The sequence below is a fragment of the Pelodiscus sinensis genome, chromosome 1 (genome assembly GCF_049634645.1).
Source record: "Pelodiscus sinensis isolate JC-2024 chromosome 1, ASM4963464v1, whole genome shotgun sequence".
Classification (NCBI taxonomy): Eukaryota; Metazoa; Chordata; order Testudines; family Trionychidae; genus Pelodiscus; species Pelodiscus sinensis.
The window spans coordinates 329,977,718-329,992,286 of NC_134711.1; the positions used below are offsets into that span (position 1 = coordinate 329,977,718).

The 14,569-nt window shown below is 53.2% G+C and overlaps 2 protein-coding genes across 2 annotated transcripts; both read left to right on the forward strand.

The window, feature by feature from the left end:
- The first annotated feature begins 1,807 nt into the window (after nt 1–1,807).
- Nucleotides 1,808–2,758, forward strand: LOC142827343 (olfactory receptor 52B2-like). The gene has a single exon (XM_075922360.1). The coding sequence runs from the start codon at nt 1,808–1,810 to the stop codon at nt 2,756–2,758; it is 951 nt and encodes a 316-aa protein (XP_075778475.1).
- A 10,367-nt stretch (nt 2,759–13,125) lies between these two features.
- On the forward strand, nt 13,126–14,076 carry LOC142827344 (olfactory receptor 52B2-like). Its single transcript, XM_075922364.1, has one exon. The coding sequence runs from the start codon at nt 13,126–13,128 to the stop codon at nt 14,074–14,076; it is 951 nt and encodes a 316-aa protein (XP_075778479.1).
- Nucleotides 14,077–14,569: the final 493 nt, after the last annotated feature.

Sequence of the window (14,569 nt, forward strand, 5' to 3'; positions counted from 1 at the left end):
CCAGGTGTGTCCGAGCTGGGCCCGGCTGTGCCCCCAGGGAGCCCTCACTGACTAGCTGCTGGTCTGGGGCAGCGAGTTAAAACAGGAAAGTGCAACGTGCGGCTCCTTCTAACGGGGCTATCCAGCCTGGGTCCGAGTAGGGTCCATTTTGACCAGCCTGCCCCTGCACCCGGGAGCAGCACCAGGGCTACAGGGAAGAGCAGGAAACACCAGCAGGGGCATATGTGAGTGAATGTGACACGCAGTCATCAGCCATCGGTTGCAACGGGGAGCGGGAGGTTTTGTCTCTCTTCAGGGGCCTCCCTCTGGCGCTGGGAGGGGACCCGGCCTTCCTTAGGGCTGACACACAGGGAACTTTGCCGGGGGGGGGGGGGTGTAATAACATGAACATGGCCGGGGTTCCTTTGAGCCATTGCTCTAGGCTGAGCTGCGGAGGGAGTGTTCAGTGTGCAGGCTGCGTAGGAGAGAGAGCTACTCCAACCCTCTCTCCCCACCACAGCTTGGGGCCAGGTGATTTCATTTTCATGGCAGCTGCAGATCCAACAGGCACAGCTGGGAGAGCCGGGCATGTCCCCCACAGAGGCAAGTCCAGGTTCATGTGCGTCCTGATTTACTCAGCCAAAATGAGGACGGGAGCAAAACGTGTACTCTCCGTCCTCCCCTCACAGAGCGGTACTTCCAGCAGTGATCCCATGTGGAGGAGGTATAGCTTCAGCCTCGCCTGCCCACGGCAAAGGAAGTGTGGGGCTGTGAGTCTTGGAGCGGGACCCGTCCTGAACGAGAGGTGGAGGCGCCTTTTCAAGTGAGTCTGTTGCTTTTCTGTTTGGTGTTCAGAGGAACAATCCCTTCTCGGGCACTTCCTGTTTTCTCCACACAGGAAACCATTGACCTTGCTGTAAGTAGTGGGAAAAGGAATCTGCCTACCAAATCTGGTGGTGCTGGCTCCACTCATTTTGGAGGAGCTCTTTGCCAGACAGACAGATGGACAGACACACCCTCTGAAATATATCATACAATATTATACTTTAGGGGGAACAGCCAATGATTCACATTTGCTAAATTTCCACGGGCTGTGCGCAGGGTTAGCAGGATTGATCCTGCTGCTGGCCAAGCAGAGCTGCAGAAAGATCAATGGGTGATGGACATGACAAGGACCCAGAGGTCCAGTGAACAGGAGCGACCAGTGCGGAGGTGGGGCCAAACGCGCTCGGGTGGCTCTATGGCCGGGGACTGTCCGTAGGCGCAGGGAGATTCTATCCCTGTTGTGTCTGGGGCCGGTCTGGCCACCGCTGGGATCCTGGGACCAGTCCTGTGTCCCCAGGCTCTGAATTCATTAGTTTCCCTTTCTGCACCGAGGCACCTCTGAGTGGCCGCTGTGTTCGTGGGCTCTGCAGCTCCCCGGGGGGCTCAGCATCTCTCCATGGCAAAGTAGGGAGCAGGGCCAGAAATGGAGCAATAAATTATCCTGGTGCTCGAGTAACTAAAAGGTCCATAATAGCTTCCGGATGTGTTCCAGATCTGAGGGAGGCCGGCTTCACGGGCTGTGCTCTCTGAGACTCTCCGCCTGGCCCTGCCTGCTCTGTGGCTGGTTTGTCGAGTGGTCACCTCTGAGCTCGAAGCTCCTGACAGGTCCCTGTCACTGGCTCCAGCTCTGCCCTGCGCAGCTCTGAGTGCAGCTCTCGCAGCCGGGATGCAGGGAGTGAGTGGGAAGTGAGAAGTGAGTGTGAGGTAGCGGGATCCCAGCAGGCACTGACCTTGTCTCAGCTTCCAGCCGGGACCAGCACCCAAGCGGAGCCCTCAGCACCCCATGGCCGCGCCCAACAGCACAACGTTCAGTCACCTCAGCTTCGTCCTGGTCGGCATCCCGGGCCTGGAGCCCTGGCACCCCTGGATCTCCATCCCTTTCTCGCTGATGTACACGGCGGCTGTTCTGGGGAACTGTGGTCTCCTCCTGCTCATCGCCACCCAGCGCAGGCTGCACGAGCCCATGTTCATTTTCCTCTCCATGCTGGCGGTGGCCGACTTACTGATATCCACCTGCACCGTGCCCAGCACGCTGGCCATCTTCTGGTTTGGACCCAAGGCCATTTCCTTCAGTGCCTGCCTCACCCAGGTGTTCTTTGTGCACTTTGTGTTTGTTGCTGAGTCGGCCGTCCTGCTGGCCATGGGGTTCGATCGGTACGTCGCCGTCTGCGACCCCCTGAGGTACACGACTGTCCTCACCAACGAGAAGATCGGGAAAATAGCCACGGCCATTGTCGTCAGAAGTTTTTGTATAATTGTTCCCCAAATCTTTATGATCAAACGGCTGCCCTTCTGCGCAAGCAACGTCATCCAGCACTCCTACTGTGAGCACATCGCAGTGGCCAGGCTGGCCTGTGCGGACATCTCTCTCAATATCTGGTATGGCTTTGCAGTGCCTATTGTAACCCTTATGCTCGATGTTGTGTTTATCGCTGTGTCTTATGTGCTGATCCTCAGGGCTGTCTTCAAGCTGCCCACCAAAGACGCCCGACACAAACCTCTCAGCACTTGCGGCTCCCACGTCTGTATCATTCTCTTATTTTACACCCCTGCCTTTTTCACTTTCCTAGCCCACCGCTTTGGCCACAATATCCCTAAACACATTCACATCCTGCTGGCCGATCTCTACGTGGTCATCCCCCCCATGCTAAACCCCATTGTTTACGGGATGAAAACCAAGCAGCTGCAGAAGCAAATAGTTTACTTGTTGTCTCTGAAGTGGAAATGGTGCTGAATCCAGTGCAATGTGACTTACTATCTGGCTTCTTCCACATGGCAAAGAGAGGGCCCCTTGGCTCCAAAACAGGGACGTTAACCAATTAACTCCATGTAGTAAAACAGACATTTTTGCTCCCAGGGAAGTTTCCCTGCAAATCCAGGGCCAAGGCTTAACGAAATCCACTTTAGTGCACCCAGCAAATTAAGGAGGCTTCATTAGTCTGAGAGGAAGGCCACAGGGGAGTTTTGTCCTTATGCTGCCCATTTTATGCCAGATGGACAGGCATTAAGAAGCTTATGCATGATGTGCAGGCTAACTCACCTTGCTGGCCATCAACTATCTCTGCATTCCATGGAGTGCTGCTGCCACATCACATAAACCAGAGACACTCCTCCGGTTAGAGAATGATTTTGGCCGTTAGATATCTAGGCTCATAGGAGTAGCCAGGCTGGATAAGAGCTCTGGTCCATCTGATCCGTATCCTGTCTCTAGTAGCCAGTAAACCCCATGGAGGTTTTACACAGGTATCCCACTCAAGGGAAAGATTCTTCCTAAACCCCCACAGTTAGAGCTGGCTTGTCCGTGGAAGCAGGAAGGTTTCATTCCCTGCTACATATACACTTAACCCTCATTGCTATAAAAGTGTATACTCTCCTCTCTGTTCATCTCCACTCTCTTCTGTACCCTGCTCACATTGTGCCCGGGAGTTCCAACATCTCATTGTGCTGTGCAAGAATAGTTGATGCTTTGCGCTGTGCTGCTAATCCTGCCCTCTTCCCAGTGCTGATATTTTACATGTGAAATCTCCTCCTGCCTAGCATGGATAGATCGCCTGGCATAAAGAACCCCACCTAGATAGAGAACTTTGGAAATGTAAGGCTTCTATTACTTGTTGTACCAGGTACTTGTCATGTCCGGGGAGCCTTTACTGAGTTTGCAGACCACAATGTTTCATGTATGTGCCTCTGTTGACTAAATTAACCACAACCCACTTTTATCAAGAGCTCTGTGTCCTTCCATGTTGTACTACTATGGGAAACACGGCTCCTTTCGGCAGCATCTGGGACTAACGTGGACTGAACTAGTGGTTTTGCATTGAAATTGAGCTCATACATGTTGCCAGCATTGTAAGAGTACCAGTACATGACATTCTTCTGCACAGTCATCCACTGTCTTACACACATGGAATTCTGTTCGCCAGATGGTTTTTGTACAGCAGCGGATTGCCGCACAACTGGGAAAGCCTGGAACATTTCAGCCATTTTGCTGTGATGTGACACTCCAAATTCTTTGAGAAAATGGGCATATGATCTGCCTGTGACAGAAATGAGATATGCTGTATGCCAGGTAACTCATGTGAAGTGTCACGGGAAAGGTTGTGATTTACTGAACGTGACAGTCCTATTTGTATGCCTGTCTCATTTCTGCATTTGAAGTGAGGCATTTTGACTACATAGCATAGTGAATACTAATGGGAAGGGGTTAGGTTTAGAAGATAAAATAAAAAAAGAACACGTTAAAAAGTCATCTAGAAAGGTTAAATGCTTGCAAGTCACCAGGGCCTGATGAAATGCATCCTAGAATAGTGACGGAGAATTTTAATCCGAGGGTTCGGATGGGGGTCCAAAACCCCTAGCATATCAATTTCAGGAACCCTTCTTAAGCAACCAGCTTTATTCAGGAATGCATTCAAGGGCAAAAATCTCCAGGATACTCTCAGGAAAGTTTCACAACTTCCCAAGCAAAGGGAAATGTCTTTTGTACTATCTTACATGGTAATCACCCCTTTCCTACTGACCACCTATAGTTACACACATACACAGGTCATGCCCTCTGCACCAAATCCCCTCCAATCATTACTTACCCCATCACATTCCCTTCTTTGGCCTAACAACAGGTTCATAACAGTAAAACAGGTTTATACCAGTTTCACCTATGGCCAAGCATGAACCCGATTCCAAAGACCAGGCTTAAAATCCAGGTCTCACAGAGGTCATACTAACAAATTAAATTTATCCTTAAATACCCAAGGAGCTGATAAAGGAGGTATCTGAGCCTCTAGCTATCATCTTTGGAAAATCAAGGCAGACAGGAGAGATTCCAGAAGACTGGGAAAGGGCAAATCTAGTGCCCATTTATAAAAAGGGAAATAAGAACAACCCACGAAACTACAGACTTGTTCGTTTAACTTCTGTGCCAGGGAAGATAATGGAGTAAGTAATTAAGGAAATCATCTGTAAACACTTGGAAGGTGGCAAGCTGATAGGGAACAGCCAGCATTAGTTTGTAAAGAAGAAATCATGTCAAACCAATCTGATAGCTTTTTTGATAGGATAATGAGTCTTTTGGATAAGGGAGGAGCGGTGGGTGTGGTATAACTAGACTTTAGTAAGGCATTTGATAAGGTCTCGCATGATATTCTCATCAATAAACTAGGCAAATACAACTTAGATGGGGCTACTATAAGGTGGGTGTATAACTGGGTGGATAATCGTACTCAGAGAGTAGTTATTAATGGTTCTCAATACTGCTGAAAAGGAATAACAAGTGGGATTCAGCAGGGGTCTGTTTTGGGACCTGGTCCCTTCAATATCTTCATCAACAATTTTTATATTGGCATAGAAAATATGCTTATTAAGTTTGCAGATGATACCAAGCTGACAGGGGTTGCGACTGCTCTGGAGGATAGGGTCATAATTCAAAATGATCGGGATAAGTTGGAGAAATGGTCTGAATAAACAGGATGAGGTTTAATAAAGACAAATGCAAAGTGCTCCACTGAGGAAGGGACAATCAGTTTCAAACATACAGAATGGGAAGCGACTGTCTAGGAAGGAGTATGGCAGAAAGGGATCTAGGAGTTATACTGGACCACAAGCTGAATATGAGTTAGCAGTGTGATGCTGTTGCAAAAACAGCATTAAGAGGTGTATTGTGAGCAAGACACAAGACACGAGAAGTCATTCTTCCACTTTACTCTGCGCTGGTTAGGCCTCAGTTGGAGTATTGTATCCATTTCTGGGCACCACATTTCAAGAAAGATGTGGAGAAATTGGAGAGAGTCCAGAGAAGAGCAACAAGAATGATGAAAAGTCTAGAGAACATAACCTATGAAGGAAGGCTGCAAGAATTGGGTTTGTTTAGTTTAGAAGAGAGAAGACTGAGGGGGGACATGATAGCCGTTTTCAGGTATCTAAAAGGGTGTCATTAGGAGGAGGGAGAAAACTTGTTCATCTTGGCCTCTGAGGACAGAACAAGAAGCAATGAGCTTAAACTGCAGAAATGGAGGTTTAGGTTGGACATTAGGAAAAAATTCCTAACTGTCAGGGTGGTCAAGTACTGTTTTAATTGCTCAGGGAGGTTGTGGAATCTCCAGCATGGGAGATATTTAAGAGTAGGTTAGATAAATGTCTATCAGGGATGGTCTAGACAGTATTTGGTCCTGCCATGAGCGCAGGGGACTGGACTCGATGACCTCTCAAGGTCCCTTCCAGTCCTAGTATTCTATGATTCTATGATTCTATTTGTAGTTCAGCTGTGCTACTTTGGGTATAAGCTGATACGATCATCCCTCTTGGATGGCTTCACTTTTCTTCGGTGATGTGGGGGCCATCAAACAAAGGGCTCCTGCCTTATGGAAAACCGATTTAAGGCAGCAGTGGAAGAAATCAAGGTCTTCAGTTTGGGTCTCTTCTGCCTCCCATCCAAAGCGAGAGTTGAGAAGAGCTGGGAAGAAAAGGATTGGAACTGAGGGCTATAGGGAAAAATATGAGAACTGAGAGGGAGAAATTCAATTGTCTGAATATTCCAGCACTTTAGTTGAAGTAGAATGGCAGGGGGCCAGGAGATCCAATGAAAACACAGTGTGGGCTGATGAATGGTAATCTTCCTCTTCATCTTGTGTGTCCAGAGAGAGACCCCAGAAGAAACGGTGAGGAGCTGGGGACCCACAAATTGAGAATCCAGTGGTGTCCACCCTTAGGCTGTGTCCAGACTCAGGGTTTTTTTCGAAAAAAGTAGCCTTTTTTTCGAAAAAACTTCACCTGCGTCTAGACTGCAGCCGCGTTCTTTCGAAATTAAATCGAAAGAATGCGGCTTTTCTTTCGACGGTTGTAAACCTAATTCCACAAGGAAGAACGCCTTCTTTCGAAAGTGCTCTTTCGAAAGAAGGCGTTCTTGAAAGCAAACAGGCTTGTTAGAAAGAGAGCAGCCAGACTCACTGGGTGCTTTCTTTCGAAAAAGCGGCTTGCTTTTTCGAAATTCCGCGTGCAGTCTAGACGCTCTATTTCGAAAGAGGCTTGCAGTCTAGACATAGCCTTAGGGAAAGACTAAGTCTAGAAAGTACAGGTATATGAGCAGAACAGGGACTGTTTTCTCAAATGCGATCAGATGATTGCGATCAGATGATGTCACCGCATATAACACACACCTCACAAGCAACACACACACATTCACCACACACAAACACACACACACTCACACACACCCCACACACTCACCACACATGTATACACACACACCACACACCAGATACAACACACACGTCACACCCACGCCTACCACACCCACACTGATATATCACACACACATTCCGGAAACAGACTCATAAACCACAAACACTCTCACCCTCCACACACACTATACACACACACACACACACACACTCTCACACACACCACAAACATACCACAAACACTTCTATCATTCGCTTTCCTCTTTGAAAACTGCACACAGGACGACACGTCAAGGAGAGCAGACCTGAGGGAAGATGCGAGAAAACCTTCCACCTGCCTGAGCCCTACAACACCAACCGGCTTTATTGGGTTCCCTTTTTCCCTGTCCTGAGACATCTGCCGACCGCTGCTGTGAACACGGAGAACATGGCACCGTGATCCCCTCTTACTTGTAGTGCCCGAGTTCAGTTCCCTGTGTGTTGGTTCTGGCTTCTTGCAACTGTTTCACTGTGACAACCGGATTTGGGTTGTATAGTATTAAATAAAGTTGTTCTTGTACCAGCCACCCTGCGTTAGACTGAACTGACAACCGGTGACAGAGATACGGGGCAGGTGAAGAGGCTGAGGAGACCAAGTCCCTGACTAACAAAAGGAGGGGTATTATTGACTCTGACCACTAGGCCCCATTGTCTTCGGCAAAGGGAGGAGTGTCATTGACTCTGGCCACTGGGCTTCACTGCCCTGAGGGAAGGGTGTGTGTTTATTGACTGGCCACCCTCTCTCCTAGGGACAAGCTCTGGTTATTGCCACTGAGCTTGAGAACAGATACACACGTGGAGTTGAGCCCCCTTTGCCAGGCCTCAGGGCCTAACCCCTTGTCCTAAGGGGCGAGGGCCTTGCCACTCTAAGACAGTGCTCAGCCCCATCCGCAGCCCTGGGGCAGGAAGCATTGGGAGGAGGTGGGGAAGGAGTGGGGGCAGGCAGGGGTAGGGGAGGGTCAGAGCAGAGGGCGAAGAGGTGGGAGGCGTTGGGGTGAAATGGGAGGTAACTTTTGGCAGGCCGAGGGGCAGGAGGAGCAGGGACAGGGGGCAGTTTTGGCAGAAGTGGAATGTGGCCTTGGGTAGAGTGGAGGAAGAGCGATGGGGCAGGCATGAGATTGGAGGAAGGGATGGAGCGGGGGAAGAGCATGGGGCAGCACAGGGTTCAAGCATCTAGGAGTGTGTGACAGGCGGCCCCCCCGGCTGTGAGGTGCCCCCTTTCATGCTCTGAGGTGCTGGCGCAGAGCCCCCCCTGACTGGGATTGGTCGATCTGCCACCTCCTTGAGCAGCTGCTATATGACTCGGGCTGAGGTGGGCTTTGGGGTGTAGACCCCAAAGGGCTGAGAGGTTCAAGGGGTGGGAAGGGCTGTGCTGAGATCTTTGGGGTTCAAGTGGGGGCTTTGAGTGAGGCAGGGTTGCAGGCACAGGCTCTGGTCAGGGCATGCAGGAAGTAGCCATCCTGTCCCTCTTCCTGATGGGTGCTGGGGTGGTGGCCAGAGAGCTCCATGGGCTGCCCTCAATTAAAGGCACTGTCCCTGCAGCTCTTATTGGCTGAAGGGCCTCGTCAATGGGAGCTGCAGCCCCACCCCAGGGTGGGGACAGCACACGGAGCCTGTGTCTAGGACCGGGACGTGCCAGCCACTTCCAGGGCCAGAGAGCCAGGGCATGGGGCCTGTCTTACCCCGCTGCATGGCTGGCTGCACTCTTGGTGGCCCAGCTAGTAGTGCTGACTGGAGCTGTCCAGGTCCCTCTCTCACCATGTGTCTAGTCAGAAACCAGTCACCTGGCAACCTGGCAACCGTGGGGGAACGGTGACTGGGAGAGGGAACGGTGACTGGGAGACACTGCAGATGGCCAGGTGGACAGGGAAGTGCTGACCAGGGTCCAGGCAGGTGGCCCATCCCCTTGCCCAGTTAGTGGGCAGCAGCCAGGAGATGGGGATGGGGAAGGGCTGGAGCGACCTAGGGTTGGACAGGAGGCAAAGCAGCTATGATGGGAGCTCAGACCCGCAATGGAAGGGTGCTGGGTGATGGGGCAGGACCGAGGGAGCTGGGGCCCTCCCCTTGTGTGGAAGTAGATACCCCCAACCCATCCACATTTTCCTGGGGGGACCCTCCTGTATCCCTTTGTCCTCACCCTGAGGTCCCAGCCACTGGCCAGGGCAGCCTGAAGCCCAGCCAGGGGGCCTGCGCAGTCGTGGGGTCTACATGGAGCCTCCACCTGCCTGTGGGTCAGTGCAATGAAATCAGCCCCCAGCCCGTGTCAGACTCTCAGCTGGTCTCAGGGGGTGGGTGGGTGGGTGGGTGGAGGATGTGGAACTCTGTGACAGCTCAAACCAGCTCCCTGCACGGCTCTCCCAGAACTTGGCTCTGGCCAGGGGCTGAGTCTTCAACCCCCAACGTAGCCACGCTAACAGCAGTTTTGGAGAGCGGTGGGTTGATTATCTTGGAGGGGGGGCGGGTGTTCAGGTGTAACCACCACCAGGTGGATTTGAACCTGGGCCCTCTGAAGCAGAGTACAGGAGCCGCTAGCCTCTGAGCTAAAAGCCAGCTGGCTCCCAGCCCACGCTGTAGAGGTCTCTTGATCTTAACTGTCGCATGGTCTAGGTGCCACTGCATGGTAACCACACTAGGTGTGTGGGTTACACTGGCAGGGAGCTGCGCTTGGCTACACCACAGGTTGGACACCCCCCAACTTTGGGGAATTAAGACCCTTCATGCTGGGAGATTCCATTGAACACGAGCGCGGGGCAGCTGCCCAACCGGCCTACCAAGAAGCTGCAGGGGCGTTAGAATGGCAGAGCAGGGCGTCCCGGGACACCCCGCAGGAGACAAACAGGCTGCCCCTCATGACGCGGGACCTGGAAGGCGACAGGCTGGCCTGTGGGCCTGGCCCAGGCATTTGTCGAGCAGGAAGTATCCCCATGCCCAAGACTACAGGCTGGAGTTGGAGGCTTAGAGGGTGAGTCCACCCCACAGGCTGGCTGGGTTCAGGACCGTGGTGACCCATTCACCACTGGGCTGCACACGGAGGAGGAGCCGGCACTAATCAGAGACAAAGCTGAGCAGGGCAGGGACAGGCACATAAATCCCCTGATCCCAGCCTGCCCCTGCCTGCGGCTGAGCTGGAAACTGCTCTGTGCCCAGGGCTCCCTGCTGGCTCCGACCCCGCTGGGACTCCCAGGCAGACAGGATAAATGTCCCTGCCTCCGAGCCCCGGCCAGTGCGGTTCCTGCCCCTGCAGCTCCCCACCTGGATCCCAGGCAGAGACTCCTCATCCCAGGCTGGGGCAGGAGCCCGGTGAGTGTTTGGGGGGGGGGAGGCCTGCAGGGCTGCTCACCTGCTGGGAAAGGTGCCCTCGCATGTCATCTGTGGGACCTGAGCTCGCCACGGACCCAGCCCAGGAGAACTCTCCATGATCCCTGGTGTCCCTGGGAACGGGGGGCAGATCAGGAGGAGCTGGATGGCACCCGCAGGGGAAGGAAAGGCAGGGGAAGCACAGAGAGAATGGCCAGGGGCACAAGTCTCGGTTTCCCTTCCTGAGAGCCCAGAGCAGGGCCGGGCAGAGGCACCAGCATTTCCTACCCTGAGCCCCAATGACTCCGCTACGAAATGCGAATGGACACAGACACGGGGGCAGGGCTGGAGGCAGCAGAGAGGGCGGGTGCATGGACAGACAGGCAGGGACAGACGGAAGCTCTGTAGTTACTCTGTGCTGGGAGGGAAGCTGCAATTCTTATGGAGCAGCCGACGTCTCCGCTCCCAAACCCTGCATCAGGGCTGCCGGGAGCTGGGCCTGCCTTGGGGGTCTGGGAAAAGGCTGCCCAGGGACACAACTGAAGCAGTGAGAAGGGCTGGGGTGAGCGGCAGGGCTTCTGCAGCCAGGAGAAAGGCCCCAGGGACTTGGCGTCCAGGTACATAAGCAGGGAGGCGCCTGGTGCCCAGGCAGGGTTTGCAATAGAACGTCCCTGCCTGGGGCACTCGGCCATTTCCAGACCTGGTGGATGGAGGAGCCCATGGGGGGCGAGGGGCATTTGTGCTGGAGGTTCCTGCTCAGCTGTTACCCTGGAGAGTCTCCCAGGTGTGTCCGAGCTGGGCCCGGCTGTGCCCCCAGGGAGCCCTCACTGACTAGCTGCTGGCCTGGGGCAGCGAGTTAAAAGAGCAAAGTGCAACGTGCGGCTCCTTCTAACGGGGCTATCCAGCCTGGGTCCGAGTAGGGTCCATTTTGACCAGCCTGCCCCTGCACTCGGGAGCAGCACCAGGGCTACAGGGAAGAGCAGGAAACACCAGCAGGGGCATATGTGAGTGAATGTGACACGCAGTCATCAGCCATGGGTTGCAACGGGGAGCGGGAGGTTTTGTCTCTCTTCAGGGGCCTCCCTCTGGCGCTGGGAGGGGACCCGGACCCGGCCTTCCTTAGGGCTGACACACAGGGAACTTTGCCGGGGGGGGGGGGGTGTAATAACATGAACATGGCCGGGGTTCCTTTGAGCCATTGCTCTAGGCTGAGCTGCGGAGGGAGTGTTCAGTGTGCAGGCTGCGTAGGAGAGAGGGCTACTCCAACCCTCTCTCCCCACCACAGCTTGGGGCCAGGTGATCTCATTTTCATGGCAGCTGCAGATCCAACAGGCACAGCTGGGAGAGCCGGGCATGTCCCCCACAGAGGCAAGTCCAGGTTCATGTGCGTCCTGATTTACTCAGCCAAAATGAGGACGGGAGCAAAACGTGTACTCTCCGTCTTCCCCTCACAGAGCGGTACTTCCAGCAGTGATCCCATGTGGAGGAGGTATAGCTTCAGCCTCGCCTGCCCACGGCAAAGGAAGTGTGGGGCTGTGAGTCTTGGAGCAGGACCTGTCCTGAACGAGAGGTGGAGGCGCCTTTTCAAGTGAGTCTGTTGCTTTTCTGTTTAGTGTTCAGAGGAACAATCCCTGCTCGGGCACTTCCTGTTTTCTCCACACAGGAAACCATTGACCTTGCTGTAAGTAGTGGGAAAAGGAATCTGCCTACCAAATGTGGTGGTCCTGGCTCCACTCATTTTGGAGGAGCTCTTTGCCAGACAGACAGATGGACAGACACACCCTCTGAAATATATCATACAATATTATACTTTAGGGGGAACAGCCAATGATTCACATTTGCTAAATTTCCACGGGCTGTGCGCAGGGTTAGCAGGATCGATCCTGCTGCTGGCCAAGCAGAGCTGCAGAAAGATCAATGGGTGATGGACATGACAAGGACCCAGAGGTCCAGTGAACAGGAGCGCCCAGTGCGGAGGTGGGGCCAAACGCGCTCGGATGGCTCTATGGCCGTGGACTGTCCGTAGGCGCAGGGAGATTCTATCCCTGTTGTGTCTGGGGCCGGTCCAGCCACCGCTGGGATCCTGGGACCAGTCCTGTGTCCCCAGGCTCTGAATCCATTAGTGCCCCTTTCTGCACTGAGGCACCTCTGAGTGGCCGCTGTGTTCGTGGGCTCTGCAGCTCCCCGGGGGGTTCAGCATCTCTCCATGGCAAAGTAGGGAGCAGGGCCAGAAATGGAGCAATAAATTATCCTGGTGCTCGAGTAACTGAAAGGTCCATAATAGCTTCTGGATGTGTTCCAGAGCTGAGGGAGGCCGGCTTCACGGGCTGTGCTCTCTGAGACTCTCCGCCTGGCCCTGCCTGCTCTGTGGCTGATTTGTCGAGTGGTCACCTCTGAGCTCGAAGCTCCTGACAGGTCCCTGTCACTGGCTCCAGCTCTGCCCTGCGCAGCTCTGAGTGCAGCTCTCGCAGCCGGGATGCAGGGAGTGAGTTGGAAGTGAGAAGTGAGTGTGAGGTAGCGGGATCCCAGCAGGCACTGATCTTGTCTCAGCTTCCAGCCGGGACCAGCACCCAAGCGGAGCCCTCAGCACCCCATGGCTGCGCCCAACAGCACAACGTTCAGTCACCTCAGCTTCGTCCTGGTCGGCATCCCGGGCCTGGAGCCTTGGCACCCCTGGATCTCCATCCCCTTCGCGCTGATGTACACGGCGGCTGTTCTGGGGAACTGTGGTCTCCTCCTGCTCATCGCCACCCAGCGCAGGCTGCACGAGCCCATGTTCATTTTTCTCTCCATGCTGGCGGTAGCAGATTTAATATTATCTACATCTACGGTGCCCAACATACTGGCCATCTTCTGGTTTGGACCCAAGGCCATTTCCTTCAGTTCCTGCCTCACCCAGCTCTTCTTTTTACACTTTGGGGTTGCCGCCGAATCCGCCATCCTGCTGGCCATGGGGTTCGATCGGTACGTCGCCATCTGCGACCCCCTGAGGTACACGACAGTCCTCACCAACGAGAAGATCGGGAAAATAGCCACGGCCATCGTCATCAGAAGTTTTTGTATAATTGTTCCCCAAGTCTTTCTGATCAAACGGCTCCCCTTCTGCGCAAGCAACGTCATCCAGCACTCCTACTGTGAGCACATTGGGGTGGCCAGGCTGGCCTGTGCGGACATCTCTATCAATATCTGGTATGGCTTTGCAGTGCCTATTGTAACTTTTATATTAGATGTTGTGTTTATTGTTGTTTCTTATGTGCTGATCCTCAGGGCTGTCTTCAAGCTACCCACCAAAGATGCCCGACACAAACCTCTCAGCACTTGCGGCTCCCACGTCTGTATCATCCTCTTATTTTACATCCCAGCCTTCTTCACTTTCTTAACCCACCGCTTTGGCCACAATATCCCTAAACACATTCACATCCTGCTGGCCGATCTCTACGTGCTCGTCCCCCCCATGCTAAACCCCATTGTTTACGGGATGAAAACAAAGCAGCTGCAGAAGCAAATAGGTTACCTGTTGTCTCTGAAGTGGAAATGGTGCTGAATCCAGTGAAATGTGACTTACTAGCTGGCTTCTTCCACATGGCAAAGAGAGGGCCCCTTGGCTCCAAAACAGGGACGTTAACCAATTAACTCTTTGTAGTAAAACAGACATTTTTGCTCCCAGGGAAGTTTCCCTGCAAATCCAGGGCCAAGGCTTAACGAAATCCACTTTAGTGCACCCAGCAAATTAAGGAGGCTTCATTAGTCTGAGAGGAAGGCCACAGGGGAGTTTTGTCCTTATGCTGCCCATTTTATGCCAGATGGACAGGCATTAAGAAGCTTATGCATGATGTGCAAGCTAACTCACCTTGCTGGCCATCAACTATCTCTGCATTCCATGGAGTGCTGCTGCCACATCACATAAACCAGAGACACTCCTCCGGTTAGAGAATGATTTTGGCCATTAGATATCTAGGCTCATAGGAGTAGCCAGGCTGGATAAGAGCTCTGGTCCATCTGATCCGTATCCTGTCTCTAGTAGCCAGTAAACCCCA

Coding starts and splice junctions, on each gene's coding strand:
- LOC142827343 (XM_075922360.1), top strand. CDS start 1,808: ATGGCCGCGCCCAACAGCACAACGTTCAGTCACCTCAGCTTCGTCCTG.
- LOC142827344 (XM_075922364.1), top strand. CDS start 13,126: ATGGCTGCGCCCAACAGCACAACGTTCAGTCACCTCAGCTTCGTCCTG.